The sequence below is a fragment of the Macaca nemestrina genome, chromosome 6 (genome assembly GCF_043159975.1).
Source record: "Macaca nemestrina isolate mMacNem1 chromosome 6, mMacNem.hap1, whole genome shotgun sequence".
Lineage (NCBI taxonomy): Eukaryota > Metazoa > Chordata > Mammalia > Primates > Cercopithecidae > Macaca > Macaca nemestrina.
The window spans coordinates 52021539-52035913 of NC_092130.1; the positions used below are offsets into that span (position 1 = coordinate 52021539).

A 14375-nucleotide genomic window follows, 5' to 3' on the forward strand; every position below is an offset into this window, starting at 1 on the left:
GCTATTAGCAATGGTTTTAATTCAGGTCACTCTATTTTGTAGTAGTAAAAATTAATTTAAATTTCTATTGGACTACAGGTAATCTTCGAGCCCTTGCAAATATATATATATATTTTAAAAAACCTTTTCTAAGTTGGCATATAAAGTATTTTTCAAGGGAAAATGTTTCTTAACCATATAGTAGTATTTGAGAAATTAACAATTTTGATAATCAACATTCTCCATAATTTTAAAATTTATTTTAGGAGGTTAAATCCCATGAATTTTGCTTAAAAATACACATCCCCGCAGTGAAAACATAGTAAGAAGTCAAAATGTACAGACCGTAGTATTTAAGTACTTTCTGTTCCTGTAAACAAGACAAAACGAACATGATCAGTTGGAGGTCCAGGACTGTGAGACTCAGAATAAAGAGGAGACATGAAATGTTCATTTCAGAAGTTGGCAGTGGTCATTTGTGATTAGTCTAAAACTGAAAATCCCAGAAAACAAACAAAAAACAACAAATGGGTTTTAAAGTCATATGGAATTGTAAAGTCACTAATTGTTTTTTTGGTGATTGTTTTCACCAAAATTAAGTGAATGATTACATCTTCTCTGTGCACTAGACTCTTGATGAGTCCCTAAGGAGCTTAGGAGACAGAAGTGAATTATGGCTGTAATGGCAAAATAGCTGGCAGAGCTGCCATAGTAACAAGGAGCCTTAGGAGCAGACTCTCCAGGGGAGAAAACAGTCCTGCAAAGTGACGTGACTTTCCTGAAACTACCTAAAGAGAGGGGAGTGGATGTGTGGTTTCTCATGTTCTTCAAACAGAGCTTTATGTTGAGGCTTCTGTAAAGATACCAACTACAGGACGTTTTTAATGGTTGCGTTTCAATTGTGTAACACAAAATTGAAGTGATCTTCAACACTGCTAACTGAAGGTGGTATTTCGTATTGGAAAGTCTATTTATTATACTTGATATGCTTGCTAATGCTCTCTCTCTTTTCTCATTTTGCTTCGTTCCTTTGGCTCAGTAGAATTGATGGTATCAACCAAAACTTTAAATGTAAGTGAGTCTTTTTGGACTGAAGGGGTCCTTGGATGGATGGAAAAGGATTTAGTCCTGTTATTCTTTGTTGTTTTTATTTTATTTGCTATGAAGTTTATTTCCATTACCAGAAAGGGCTTAATTGCGTTCAGTCTGAGTGTTTACATAAATGAAGTTGGTGGGTTTGATACAGTACAGTTCCTCTTTTAAGAACATCTGTGAAAGTAGGAATCTGCTTATTAAAATGGTAAACCTGTGAACTGATTTTATTGTTATGTTCTCCAATTTAGCTGAAATTGTATATGTTAATGGCTTCTACACGTATATGAAATGACAAATCATTATGCCCTCACCAACTAGCCAGGCTTTTAATTTGCAGGGATTGAAAATAATATTTAGTGGGCATTGCTGATGAATTAAACTTCTTATACTGGCACACGTGATTTCTCTGAGATTTAACTAGTCCAGACTGTTCAGTCTGTCATTTGGTTTTTCAGCCCCTGAATTCTGCAATGGGTTTGCATTTAATTAGGCTTTAGGAGACCTTGAAAGGAAAGCATGACTTTCTCACTTTTTGGTCACGACTAGTAGTTGCATAAAACTTCATTTTATGCAACAAATTGCTGTGCCAATTTTAGGATCCTGAAGAAAACTGAAACTGCTGAAAAAAAATAGGCTTTGTTTTAATGTTTTCATTTTCTACTCCCTCATGTTTTTTTACTTCAAAATATTATCCACGCTTTAGTGTATATGTAGTTTTATACATAGATGAGTTCACCAAAAAAAAGTTATACCAAAGACATTCCATAATCCATCAATCTCTTTCTTTAAAACTAATAGCAATGACAACATGTAACATAAATATGTATCTTCAGAATCCTTTCATTGTTCTTCTGACACTTTACTAAGCCTTAGAGAGGTTATTAACTTGCCCACAGTGGTGTAAGCAATAAGCATTATAGCCTATTTCTCTTTTCAGGTCCCATCCTTTTAATCATTGGCCATTACTCCAACTGAAAAATCTTTAATTTTTGATTAAAGCAAATTCCCATGGTACTCTCTAAAAGGTGATATTTTTGTAAATCTTCAGACTGGCCTCTGAGTGTATTTGAAGAAAGGAATTTTCATTCATTTATAAATACTTTGCTATTTAGACTATTACCACTGACTGGCCTTCTCTCAAATTTTAGAGGGCTAAATGTACTTTAAACAAACCTTTCTACAAATGGAGTGAGGTCTATAATGGTTTCTTTTGCTGCTCACAGATGTTGATGAATGCACATCAAATCCCTGCACTAATGGAGATTGTGTTAACACACCTGGTTCCTATTATTGTAAATGTCATGCTGGATTCCAGAGGACTCCTACCAAGCAAGCATGCATTGGTAAGGCAGTTTGCTTTCACATATGAAAATGTTCCATGAAATATAGTGACCAAGGCTGTTGAGGTTAAAAGCAAATTTATTAAAACATGGAATAAAATAAATGTTGTTACCTTATTACAGATTTATTTATAGTACCCTCAGAGATTCTCCTTTTAAACATAAACACTGTTTGCATATGTAACCCAGGCAACATGGTATCTGGCTTCACAAAAATTCAGTTTATCTTCCTTCCTTAGATCAGAGCTTCCTTTCTCCAAATAACATCAGTAACCTTCTCTGATTAACTGAGTTTAAGATTTATAGTCATTTTCAACTACTGTTTTCTTTGAATCCCACACATAGTCCAACACCAAGTCATGCCTGGTCTTTATTCATAGCTTCAGTGCTACACCCACCACCCTGGTCCAAACGCGCTACCTCATTGCTGATTCAGCTCAGAATTCTTTTACCAGATGACTGCCTGTCTTCTTTTTCATTTCCTATTCATCCACAGGTAGTTGCTTGAATCAACTTCCCAGCAGTTTTCATTGTATTACTCTTAATCTAGAAATTCTGTAGTTACTTTACACTTATCCAACATCATGTTCTGACTTTTAAGGCCTTCATCCACTATGTCAAAAACAGCCGCAACCAGTAATTCCAGCTGTCTTGCCCACCCTTTCTTAGGTTTACTGGAGACCCTCTTTTTTTTTTTTTTCCTTTCTCTCTTCAGCTACTATAAGAGCTGTAAAATTGCTTGCACCTACCTATCCAAAAAAATTTAAAAAAAAACAAAAACTGCTGAGAGACAGAAATTTTGCTAAAGAAACAACATGATTTTGAATATTTAAAATTCCATTTCTTATCTTACTGTGTTTATCTGTAAGTATTGTAAAAGAATAATGTTTGGCCATTCTCAATCTTCCTAGATATTGATGAGTGCATCCAGAATGGGGTTCTTTGTAAAAACGGTCGATGCGTGAACACAGATGGAAGTTTCCAGTGCATTTGCAATGCCGGCTTTGAATTAACTACAGATGGAAAAAACTGTGTTGGTATGGAAATTGCCTGCTCCCTTGCAAAAGATTTTAAAAGGATATACATTTTTATTTAGAACCATATACTATTTCCATGAAAGCTCACACACCACGTATGTGAGATCTTCAGGTAACTTAGGTAAAATGTAAATGCATTTAATATAAGACTGTTAAAGCAAAAGGACAGGTTTTTTTTGTTGTTGTTGGGGGGACATGGTCGGGAGAGAAATGTTATAACAATGAATAATTTACTGCTTCTGAAATTTTCCTGTGTGTTACATGTTAAATTGTAAGTAACATTGTTCTTCATAAGTTTAGATGATTACTAGTCCCTACTCTATTTCAGGTATTTGGGTTACAACACTGACAAAATAGAAAAGGTCTTCCCATCCTCCACTAACTAGAGGAATATAAAAACGCTTGACATATGCAGTACACAAATCTCTAAAATTGTGGCCTGTGATGTCTAGCAGTGCAATGGATACCAATACACTACAGAAATATTGTTTACAAAGCAACACATCATATTCATCTACTAATGAAAGTCCAAATCATTCCATTTGCAGTGAGGTCTGCCATTGCCTTATTTTCTTATAAAATAAACACTAAATTATATTATCTTTTTGGTATACAAAGTAACACACTACTCATGGTTTTTGTGGTTTTAACAGGAACTAAGCACAAAATTTATTTAATTCTTTTTCTTTATATCCGTATACTAAAGGTCCTTTCCACTCTCCACACTATTTTCTCTCATTCAGTTGGCGTTCTTTTTTTACAAAAACTAAAAACCATGAGCACATGGCTCATTTATGTAGTGGAATTTGACTGGGGGTTGTTTGTGGAAGAAGAAGGAATTAGTTCCCTCAAGGCCAGTGTTCAAAGTCACTCTCTCCTCTTCCGCAGATCATGATGAATGTACAACTACCAACATGTGTTTGAATGGAATGTGCATCAATGAAGATGGCAGCTTCAAGTGCATCTGCAAACCAGGATTTGTCTTGGCTCCAAATGGACGTTACTGTACTGGTATGTGTGGCTTTCAGATAGGAAAGTGACCATGATTGAAACCACCTTTTTTATTTGAATGAACCATGGAAGAATTACTTCAGCTTCCTCGTGTGGCTTTCATATTATTCACATTTCTTGCTAATTCAATAAGGCAGGTGTCTAAAGCTTTCTAGAAAAACATACATTGTGGTCTAGGGAACAGTAATATCTTAACAAAAATAATAATGGTATAGGAAAAATTAAGGGACTGACAGATTGGTTTTAGCAAGTCATGTGGAAAACAATGTAGAAATAATTTCTCTCAACTGCTTGGCTGAATAAAAAAGAAGAAGAAAAAATCTTGAAAGGTTTTTGTTTTGTATGCATTCTCAGAAGTAGATTTTCCACTGTCATTCATTATGGGTTTAGTATTACATCTTTTCCATAAAGCTAATATACAGATCATTTGTAACTGTATCATTATCTAAAAATCTTACATTGATTTAGTGAAGACATCTTAATATTGCAATTAATTATTTTGTTTATGAAGCCATTTTGAAGTCCAACCTCTAGTGATAACCTTAATAAGCTAAAGATGTGCCTCTTGGAAATAAATGAGACCTTATTATGTTTGTACTCACAATTGGAATTTAATAAAATGGAATACATTTTGCAGCTTCTACTTAGAAGCAAATTTTTCTTTTTCTTTTTTAAATTTATTTATTTTTGAGACAGGCTTTTGCTCTGTCACCTAGGCTGGAGTGTAGTGGCACAATCTCAGCTCACTGCACCTTTGACTCCTGGGCTCAAGCATCCTCCCACGTCAGCCTTCCAGGTAGCTGAGACTACAGGCACGTGTTCCCATGCCTAGCTAATTTTGTTTTATTTTTTGTAGAAATGAGGTCTCACTATGTTGCTCAGGCTGGTCTCAAACTCATGGGCTCAAGCAGTCCTCCTGCCTCAGCCTCCCAAAGTTCTGGGATTACAGGCATGAGCCACCGCACCTGGCCAAATTTTTGTTTTTCTTTGTTTCCTTCTTTAAAACAAAATTAACTCCATAAATGATGTTTTGCCTTCAATTGCACAAACTTAATCTAAGTACCAGATAAGGATCATGCTCAATTCCTATAATTTCAATGAATTACAATGAAATTCTGGGACAGTAGAAATTAAAAAATTGAGACTGAATTCTTATGTTTCTGAATAACAAATAGATTTTTGACTGTCCAAGGAGGAGGAGTACTGTAGTTCTGATGGTTGAACTCATGACTGGGATGTCATCTCAGGGTTAGCTGATTTGGATTTAACACAAGATAGAAAATTGCCATTATGCTGCAGTGTATAGAATTATGTTACAGTATGTGACTTTATTTCAGCCTTTTTAAAGAAACTTCAGTATACATCTAAAGATGAGTTTGACCTCACCAGTTTCTGCTTTCTGGAAATTAGTTCTTATTAATTATTTAATTACAAATGTTGTGAAGATTTTCAGTATTCCTGAGTTGGCAGCTCTGTGTTTGAAGTCTCCTTCATCTTTTGGGGAAGTCATTTAATGCTGGGTTACGTTTGATAAATTCAAGTGGATTGAAAATTAAAAGATATACCTCAAGTTATTTTGTTATTGTGAAATGATCAAATAAATATCAGCATAGGATCTACTTATAGTTAAAGTGTCTGTGTGTGAAAACAATTACAGAAATTTACCTTAATTTTTAAAGAATTTGTTTTACTTAACTAATTTGAATTATTTAACATTAAATGGGATCACCAAATAAATAATGAAAAAGAAGATTGTGAGGCTTTTTTTTCCTCAATGGGTAAAGTAAAGCAACTTTTACTGTCTTTCTGAAATGTGTTGAAAGGATTGCATTTGCATATAATATCTGTTACCACATTTATTTGTTCTTCACAAATTATAAAGTTATAAACAAAAGGTTGGTAGTATTGAGCAGTGGCAGCAAGTAAACCCTGTAGTAAAGTTATATTTACCCAGTAACTACTTGACTTCTGTCACCCACTGCGCAGATGTTGATGAATGCCAGACCCCAGGAATCTGCATGAATGGGCACTGCATCAACAATGAAGGGTCCTTCCGCTGTGACTGTCCCCCAGGCCTGGCTGTGGGCATGGATGGACGTGTGTGTGTTGGTAAGTGAAACATTTTACAATGGCCCCACTGTGCAAAATGATCTTTGAAAAGCCGACAGAGATATTTCTATACAATGGAATAATATTCACTATAAAAAGAGTACATACTAAAACATGGATAAACCTTGGAAAGATTACACTAAGTGAAAGAAGCCAGTCACAAAACACCATACTGTATATGATTCCATCCATGTGAAATCTCCAGAATCGGCAAGTCTGTTGAGACAAAGTAGATTCGTGTTAGGACAGAGAGGATGGGGGTGGTGGGAGAATGGGGTGGGAGCTAAAAGATATTTTTGAGGTGATAAAAATGTTCTAAAATCACCTGTAGTGATGGATAAACACATCAGTAAATATGCTAAAAACTATTAAATCATACACTTTAAAGTGATGTATTCTATGATATGTAAATTATATATTAACAAAACTATTTTTTTAATGGGCAGGAACCCCCAGATAGCCCCCTTCAGAACCTTCAGAAGTCTCTGATGACATGCAAGTCAAAAATGCTGGAGAAGAAAAAAATATATTTTTAAACCAGCATACTTGATAGTATTAGATAACTGAATCCTAAACACAGTGCATTTCAGTTTTATAATCAATAACAAATAAGATATGTAATGGGAATTATAGTTATAGATAAGTAAACTCTTGGTTTTGCCCTAACAAAACTTAAAATATAAATATTGGACTTACATCAAAAGCTCGAAATGTTTTTAGTTACTCCTCATCACCATGCAACTAGCTGCAGAAGCAAGAGAATAAAAAGTATGAGCAAGAATATATATTTTATTCTAAGCCTTTCAGATTTCTCCAGGATACTTTTGTCAAATTGATCCCATGAAAATCAGTCAGAAGTACCAGGCCCAGCTTTGAAGAGGCAGGCAAAACAGAAGTGTCACTGGTGTTTGGGAACCCCAACAGTATATCCCAAAGATAAGGATAGCAGAATGAGTGGTAAAAATACATTTAATGCAGTTTTCTCTCCAAAAATGCTTTCATGAGGCATCTAGGGTGAATTAGCCATTGTATACCCTCTGTTTTTCATGTTGTACAGTAAAACATAGAAATAGGATTTCAAAGTATATTTGAGAGATACAACATTCTTAGACATAGTTAATACTTTACTCCTACTGATGAGAATCAAAACATTTGGATCCCAAAGGTGGAGGAGAAACAGTAGAGAATTCGCAGATGGAAATAATCTGTTCACTCAAATTTATCCACTCTATCCAGTCAAAGATTTATTTCACCCTACAAAGTGTCAGCACTTTGTTCAGGGATATTTCAAATACAGCAACTGGAAGAATATAGCTTCTTCCTGTGTACAGAGCTAAAATATTTTCAGTTGCTTTCATATATTTACTTGCTTTTTTCCTTTACCTAAATGATTCTGTTGAGATCTACCGTGAGTACAAAGCCAGTTTTGGAGGGAGAAATTATTTTTCTCTTAAGTAACCAACATGTGATTTGTTGCTAGGAATTCAGTAAAACATAAAATTTCATTCTCTTGTTCACATCCAGGAAACACATTGGAAATTGTCATAAAGCCTCCTCCAGTTTTTCGTCATTGTGGTCATTTAAACTTTTTAAAATAAAAACATTATTTGTCATGTGTATAAAATTATATATTATTTCTATAATGTGCTAGATGTTTTCTTCACATCTTTTGACTTGATGTCACTTTTTAGACCCATTGATTCTTTAAGTTTGAGATGAGGCCTGGCGCAGTGGCTCATGCCTGTAATCTCAACACTTTGGGATTCCATGGTGGGCAGATCACTGGAGCCCAGGAGTTCAAGACCAGTCTGTCTGGGCATCATGGTAAAACCATATCTCTGCAAAAAGTACAAAAATTCACCAGGTGTGGTGCCTATAATCCCAGCACTTTGGGATTCTGAGGTGGGCAGATTGCTTGAGCTCAGGAGTTCAAAACCAGTCTGGGCTTCATGGTGAAATCTTATGTCTGCAAAAAATACAAAAATTAGCCTGGCATGGTGGCACATGCGTGTAATTCCAGCTACTTGGGAGGCTGAGGCAGGAGGATTGCCTGAGCCCTGGAGGTGGAGGTTACAGTGAGCTATGATTGTGCCACTGCACTCCAGCCTAGATGACAGAGTGAGACCCTGTCTCCAAAAAAAAAAAAGATAAAGAAAAAATAAATGAATCACTGTTATGAAAAACTATTAGGATAAGCATTTTAATTTTAAATCTCTTTTTTGTTTGTTCATTTTTCTTCTGTAGATATTAAAGATGTGTTTGGGTTTTGTTTTGTTTTTTTCAGTTTCAGGTAATTAGGCTACGATTTTAACTAGTATGTTAAAATACAACTCACCAGCAAGTTTATAAACAAAAGACAATCATATCTTTATCTTTCCCATTCATTCAAAATTTATTTTTAAGTTTATTCAATGATGCAGTTTAGTAAATAAGGAAGAAAACTCAGGCCACATGATAACTACTGAATATTCTTAAGTGACAAAAAAATTCTAAGATGACAGCAAGATACAGGACCTCTCTGTTCCTCCTTTCCTCTTTTGTTGTTTTGAGAATTAAATAAAGCTTTGAATGGTGTGTAGCACATAATGAATGCCCACTAAGTTAACTACTATTGATATTATTGTTATTAAATTAGAATAGTGGCACCATGTCTAGGTCATAGTCTTAAGAGTTGCTGCTTTAAGTTATAAATAAAAGTTGATATTAAAGAAAGAAGAATAAAATAAAGTTAGCATTTTGCATCCATACATATTTTACTCATGGTATGTAGAATCTGCTAATTACCTGAGGAAATTTTAAATCTTTCCATTTTTTAAGAAAGAAAAGGCGCTGGGTATGGTGGCTCACACCTGTAATCCCAACACTTTGGGAGGCCGAGGCAGGCGGATCACCTGAGGTCAGGAATTTGAGACCAGCATGGTCAACATGGCTAAACCCCGTCTGTACTAAAAATACAAAATTAGCTGGTTGTGGGGTGTGCACCTGTAATCCCAGCTACTCGGGAGGCTGAGGCAGGAGAATCACTTGAACCCAGGAGGTGGAGGTTGTAGTGAGTCAAGATCATGCTAGTCAAGATCACTCCAGCCTGAGTGACAGAGCAAGACTCTGTCAAAAAAAAAGAAAGAAAGAAAGAAAGATAAAGAAAGAAAAGGAAGGGAGGGAGGGAGGGAGAAAGGAAGGGCATGCAGAAATCTGCTAACATATGGAAAAGGTGCATTTAGGTCCAGTCTGTCGCCAGAGCATTCGTGTGAGCATATTCTGATGGTGCTACTGGTATTGTTCCTCTTATCCTATCCTGTGTACAGTGGTTCAGTTACATTTGAATAGTATACTATGAGCTAGGTTGCCAGTTTGGGGTCTTTGAACGGGAAAAGGTCAGTAGGGAGATAATGAGTTATCTCAATTGATTGTTCACAGTATCAGTTACGGATAGAACTCCTTGTTCTACTTTTCCTGCCTTCTCACTGCTGCAATCTACTAGTCTTAGAAAAAAAATAGAAGAGGGAAATAAGGTGGTCACCACTTTTTTTTAAGTACTTCAGGGGTGTCCTAGGCACTGTGCTTAGTGCGCAACAAATATACTTTCATTTACTATGCAAACTGTATCCTTATTTAATGAATAAGGAAGATGTTAAGTAATTTATGTAAGATCATCTTGTGGGGATCTGAACCTTGGGAAGTTTATGTCCCTAAAACCCACGCATAAGTTATGCTACTTTCTTTGTCATGAAACTTCTGGTGTTGGGCACTCTAAAGAGATTAGTTCACCTGTAATGCAAACTACCATATATAACATGTCTCACTCTTCCAGTGAGCTCAATGGGCCTTTTATCTGCTTGCTTCTAAAAATTCTGCATGGCATATGCTCTAAACCCAAAAGCAGAAATAACTTTGCCTGTTCATGAATGCCTTCCAAGATCATCAGTAATGCCCAAAGAACTCACAGAAATCATAATGGAAATCATGAACCATGTTGTATTTGTGCAAATTTGCCTTCAAGTGAAATCTGTGCTTGTGTGTATCTCAGAGGATACACTGCCAAACTCAGCCACGGCAGAGGCAGCACAGGGTCCTCTTGAGTTGACTCCTTAGGGATGGGGTTGGTGAATCCCATGGCCTCCTTCCATTTAAGCACACACGTATCTCATTTTTAATGCAGCCATAAATCACTGTTTTAATCAAAAATGCCCCCAGGTCATAAGAAATTACTGGATGACCATTTTGCATAACAAGCAGATAAAATTTTTTTCCAACAAGTTGTGAATAGTTACAGGTATTTATAATAGAGGTGATCTCTGGTAAAATTGCCAGGTCAGTATACTGCTTAAAAATTGTACTGGTTCTTTGCCCTTTATGATCTGAGTTTTTTATAGTTCACCGTTTACTGTCTCATAAAGTTGTAGGATATTTTATGAGAATTAAGAGAGAACTAAGCAGAATATGCTGCTTTGGGGTATAGCATTACTTACTACAAAGAGGAAGAGTTTTGGAAGTCACATAAACCTTGTCTGAACCCCAGCTCAGGCACTGGATATTCAAGGACTTCAAACTACATAGGTAGCTGTGAACCTCGTCTTCCTCATCTATAAAGTGTATGTAATGACCACTCCTGTAGAGCTATTGACCTGACTGTTCAGTGAGATAATGTCTGTGAAGCAATGAGCACAATGCCAAGAGCACATATGGTAGTTAACTATTTTTATAACTGGATTTACTGAGTTTCTGAGGTTAAAACAGTCACAAGCAGTATCCTGGGGATTGAAAAGAAAGGCCTCCTAACTCGGAAAGTGGGAGTAAGAAATCTCATGCCCAAGCAGTATCACCTTAAGGTAGATTAACTTCATTGCACTTCATTGTCCATGAGAACTTCCAAAATTGAAATAAGAAGTGTCATTTTGAATATAGCAAAGGCAGTGATTAGAGCTCCAAGTATTCTTTATAATTGTGGAAATATCCTAGGTTCCATGAAAGGTTTGTAAGGATACGTTGGACAATGGATACTGTGTAGCTCATAAAACTTACTAAAGAAAACAAACTAGAGTCGGTGATATGCATCCGTTCTTTTCCTCACTCAGAAAACATTTGTTGATTTCCTAACACTATTAGATGCCAAAGATGCACAATAAAAGTCTCAGATGCCCTTGAAAAGCTTCCAATCTAGTGGCCACTTAGGTTAAAAGAAGCCTTCTGTTTCGAAATCTCTTTGTCTCTATCACTGCCTCAAGTCATTGTTTTTGTATATTCTTTAGATACTCACATGCGCAGTACCTGCTATGGAGGAATCAAGAAAGGAGTATGTGTGCGTCCTTTCCCCGGTGCAGTGACCAAGTCCGAATGCTGCTGTGCCAATCCGGACTATGGTTTTGGAGAACCCTGCCAGCCATGCCCTGCAAAAAATTCAGGTAGTCATATGTGCCATTTCCAGAGTTGATAAAGAATCAAGAAATGCAACCTTAGATGTTTGGCCAAAGAGAACATCAGCTCTTAAGTGTTTCATCATTAATTTTAACTGAAGAAAAGAAAGCCAATCCTGTATTGATATGTGAGGCATATAATAAGGAGATTTGGCTTGTGTTTATGTATGATTTCTAGGCCGACAGAACACAGTGAATAAAAAAATCTATTTGCTGGCTGAGTGTGGAGGCTCACACCTGTAATCCCAGCACTTTGGGAGGCTGAGGCAGGGAGATCACTTGAAGCCAGGATGAGACCCTGTCTTGGCAGAAAAAACAAAAAATTCTTAATTAGCTAGGTGTGGTGGCACACACCTGTAGTCCCACCTACTAGGGAGGCTGAGGTGCGGGGCATCACTTGAGCCCAAGGGTTTGAGGCTGTACTGAGCCATCATTGTGCCACTCCACTCCAGCCTGGGTAACAGAGTGAGATGCTGACTCTTTAAAAAAACAAACAAAAATCTATTTACTTATATATTTGTGATTATTATAAGAGGTTTTTTTTACTTGAACATGATAGCCTCAGTTTCCTTGATCTGTGCTGTCACAGTGAAGACAAATAGCATAAAATTTACTTACCACTTTCAAGGTTATAAACACAACAAGAACTCAATTTGATTTTATATATATATGTGTGTGTATATATATATATAAAGATCTCTCTCTATATATATGTCTTGACACCAAGTGGTCTCAAGTCACAGTCTCAGACAGTAATTCCAAACTCTTAGGTCAATAAGATTGGCTCTTGTCTATTCATACTTTAACTAAACCCGTATTGAATGTATATTGAATATATGTGAGTACAGTAGGGATTCTAACATAAACACAGTCTGTGTTTTTCCTTAAAGTTTTGAGTAGTTGAGAATACAGGCAGGCAAATGTATAAATTACAATTTAGTGTAATTAGCACCTTAAAAGTTTCATAAACAAGTTTGGAGAGAGCACAGAGGAAGGAGCAATTAGTAGCCCAGGGAAGCTGGGAAAGACCTCACAGAAGGGGCACGTTTAGTTTGGTCTTGAAAAAAATGAGTAAGAACTTTCCATGTGGAGGGTACAGGAAAGCATTCCTGCAATGGAAATGTCTTGTAATTCTCCTAAACATCCCAAATGGAGTCTTCATACATGGAAATAATGATTTGATGCATCTAGAAGAATTACTGAGTGTGACCTTTTTTTTTAAAAAGAAAGATAGTGAGGAGAACCTAGCTCTAAAATGTACCAAACTGAATTATGCATATTATCAAAGAAGTTCAAAAATTGGTATAAGACTAGACAAAAAGCTAAGTGAACTAATGAAATGAATCTAGAAACCTGAGTATGAATATGAATTAGGATATAGCAAAGCATTTTGGAGCAGCAAGGAAAAAGAGTAAATAATAACTATCGTTGATAACTTTTGGAAAAAAATAAGAAGTTAGGTCCCTACATAAAACATTAAAACATAATTTTCTTATAGAATATAAATTCTTTTTTATTTTGTAATGGTAGAAGACTTTGAAAGCAGGCCTAAATAGTAAAATACACAAGTAAACTGGAAAAATATTTTTACGTATCATTTCTTAATCTTTATAGAATTTACATTAATAAGGAAAGTTGAAATCCTCTATAGAAAAAAAAGCAGTGTACACAAGCAGGATTTCAGAAAGTAGAAATTCAAAAGGAAGAATACCATGTAAAAAGATGCCCACTCTCCATAAAATTAAAAATAAAATACAGTGCCATTTTTGTTTAGCAGATTGGTATACTTGATTGATTCTTCCCAGTGATAATGAGGGTATTAAAAAAATGAATACTGTCTTATACTGCTGATAGAAGGGTAATTTGGGGGCATTTTAGGAGGGGAAGAACTATCTAAAACCTTAAAAGGGGCATAAACTTTGAGAGTTTTACTTATAAGAGATTATCCTAGTGATATAATTAAACTTCATATTATTTATGATAGTTGCTAGAAGTTGGACAAACCTAATTTCACCAGTAAGAGATTGATCGAATAAATGTGGTACCTCTACGTAACTGAGAAAACAATATTAAATGGCCTATTCAGTGGGACATTGACATGATATGTCTGTGATAGAGTACCCAGCAACCAAGTCTGCTTCTCCACTTACAACTTCTGTGACCTTGGTCAAGTTACTGCACTTTTCTGTGTTCCTCTTTTTCTCACTTGTAAAAAAGAAAATACAGTAGTATTGAGTTTGTGGTATTGGGAAGATTAACTAAATTGTTAGGTGTAAAATGTAGAACAATACCAGGCACTTGGTAAGTACTATGACCTACATTTTGGCTGCTATTATTTTATTATTGAGGAAAAAGTTAAATATCAAGCTCTGTAAGACCATTTATATTTT

At 35.7% G+C, this 14375-nt stretch overlaps 1 protein-coding gene and 1 long non-coding RNA gene across 2 annotated transcripts in view; one reads left to right on the forward strand and one right to left on the reverse strand.

Annotated features, from left to right (window-relative positions):
* The window catches only part of LOC105467220 (fibrillin 2), a 275881-nt gene that overhangs the window by 158986 nt on the left and 102520 nt on the right, over window positions 1-14375 (forward strand). Inside the window, exons 12-16 of the mRNA XM_011716704.3 lie at window positions 2298-2417; window positions 3326-3451; window positions 4340-4462; window positions 6449-6571; window positions 11821-11973. Coding sequence (XP_011715006.2) covers window positions 2298-2417; window positions 3326-3451; window positions 4340-4462; window positions 6449-6571; window positions 11821-11973 — 645 coding nt within the window. The remainder of the gene's footprint in view (window positions 1-2297; window positions 2418-3325; window positions 3452-4339; window positions 4463-6448; window positions 6572-11820; window positions 11974-14375) is intronic.
* Window positions 6656-14375, reverse strand: part of LOC105467219 (uncharacterized) — a 34853-nt gene continuing 27133 nt past the window's right edge. Inside the window, exons 2-4 of the long non-coding RNA XR_003014788.2 lie at window positions 11829-11958; window positions 7268-7316; window positions 6656-6787 (exon numbers count right to left, since the gene is read on the reverse strand). This is a non-coding gene — a long non-coding RNA (uncharacterized lncRNA). The remainder of the gene's footprint in view (window positions 6788-7267; window positions 7317-11828; window positions 11959-14375) is intronic.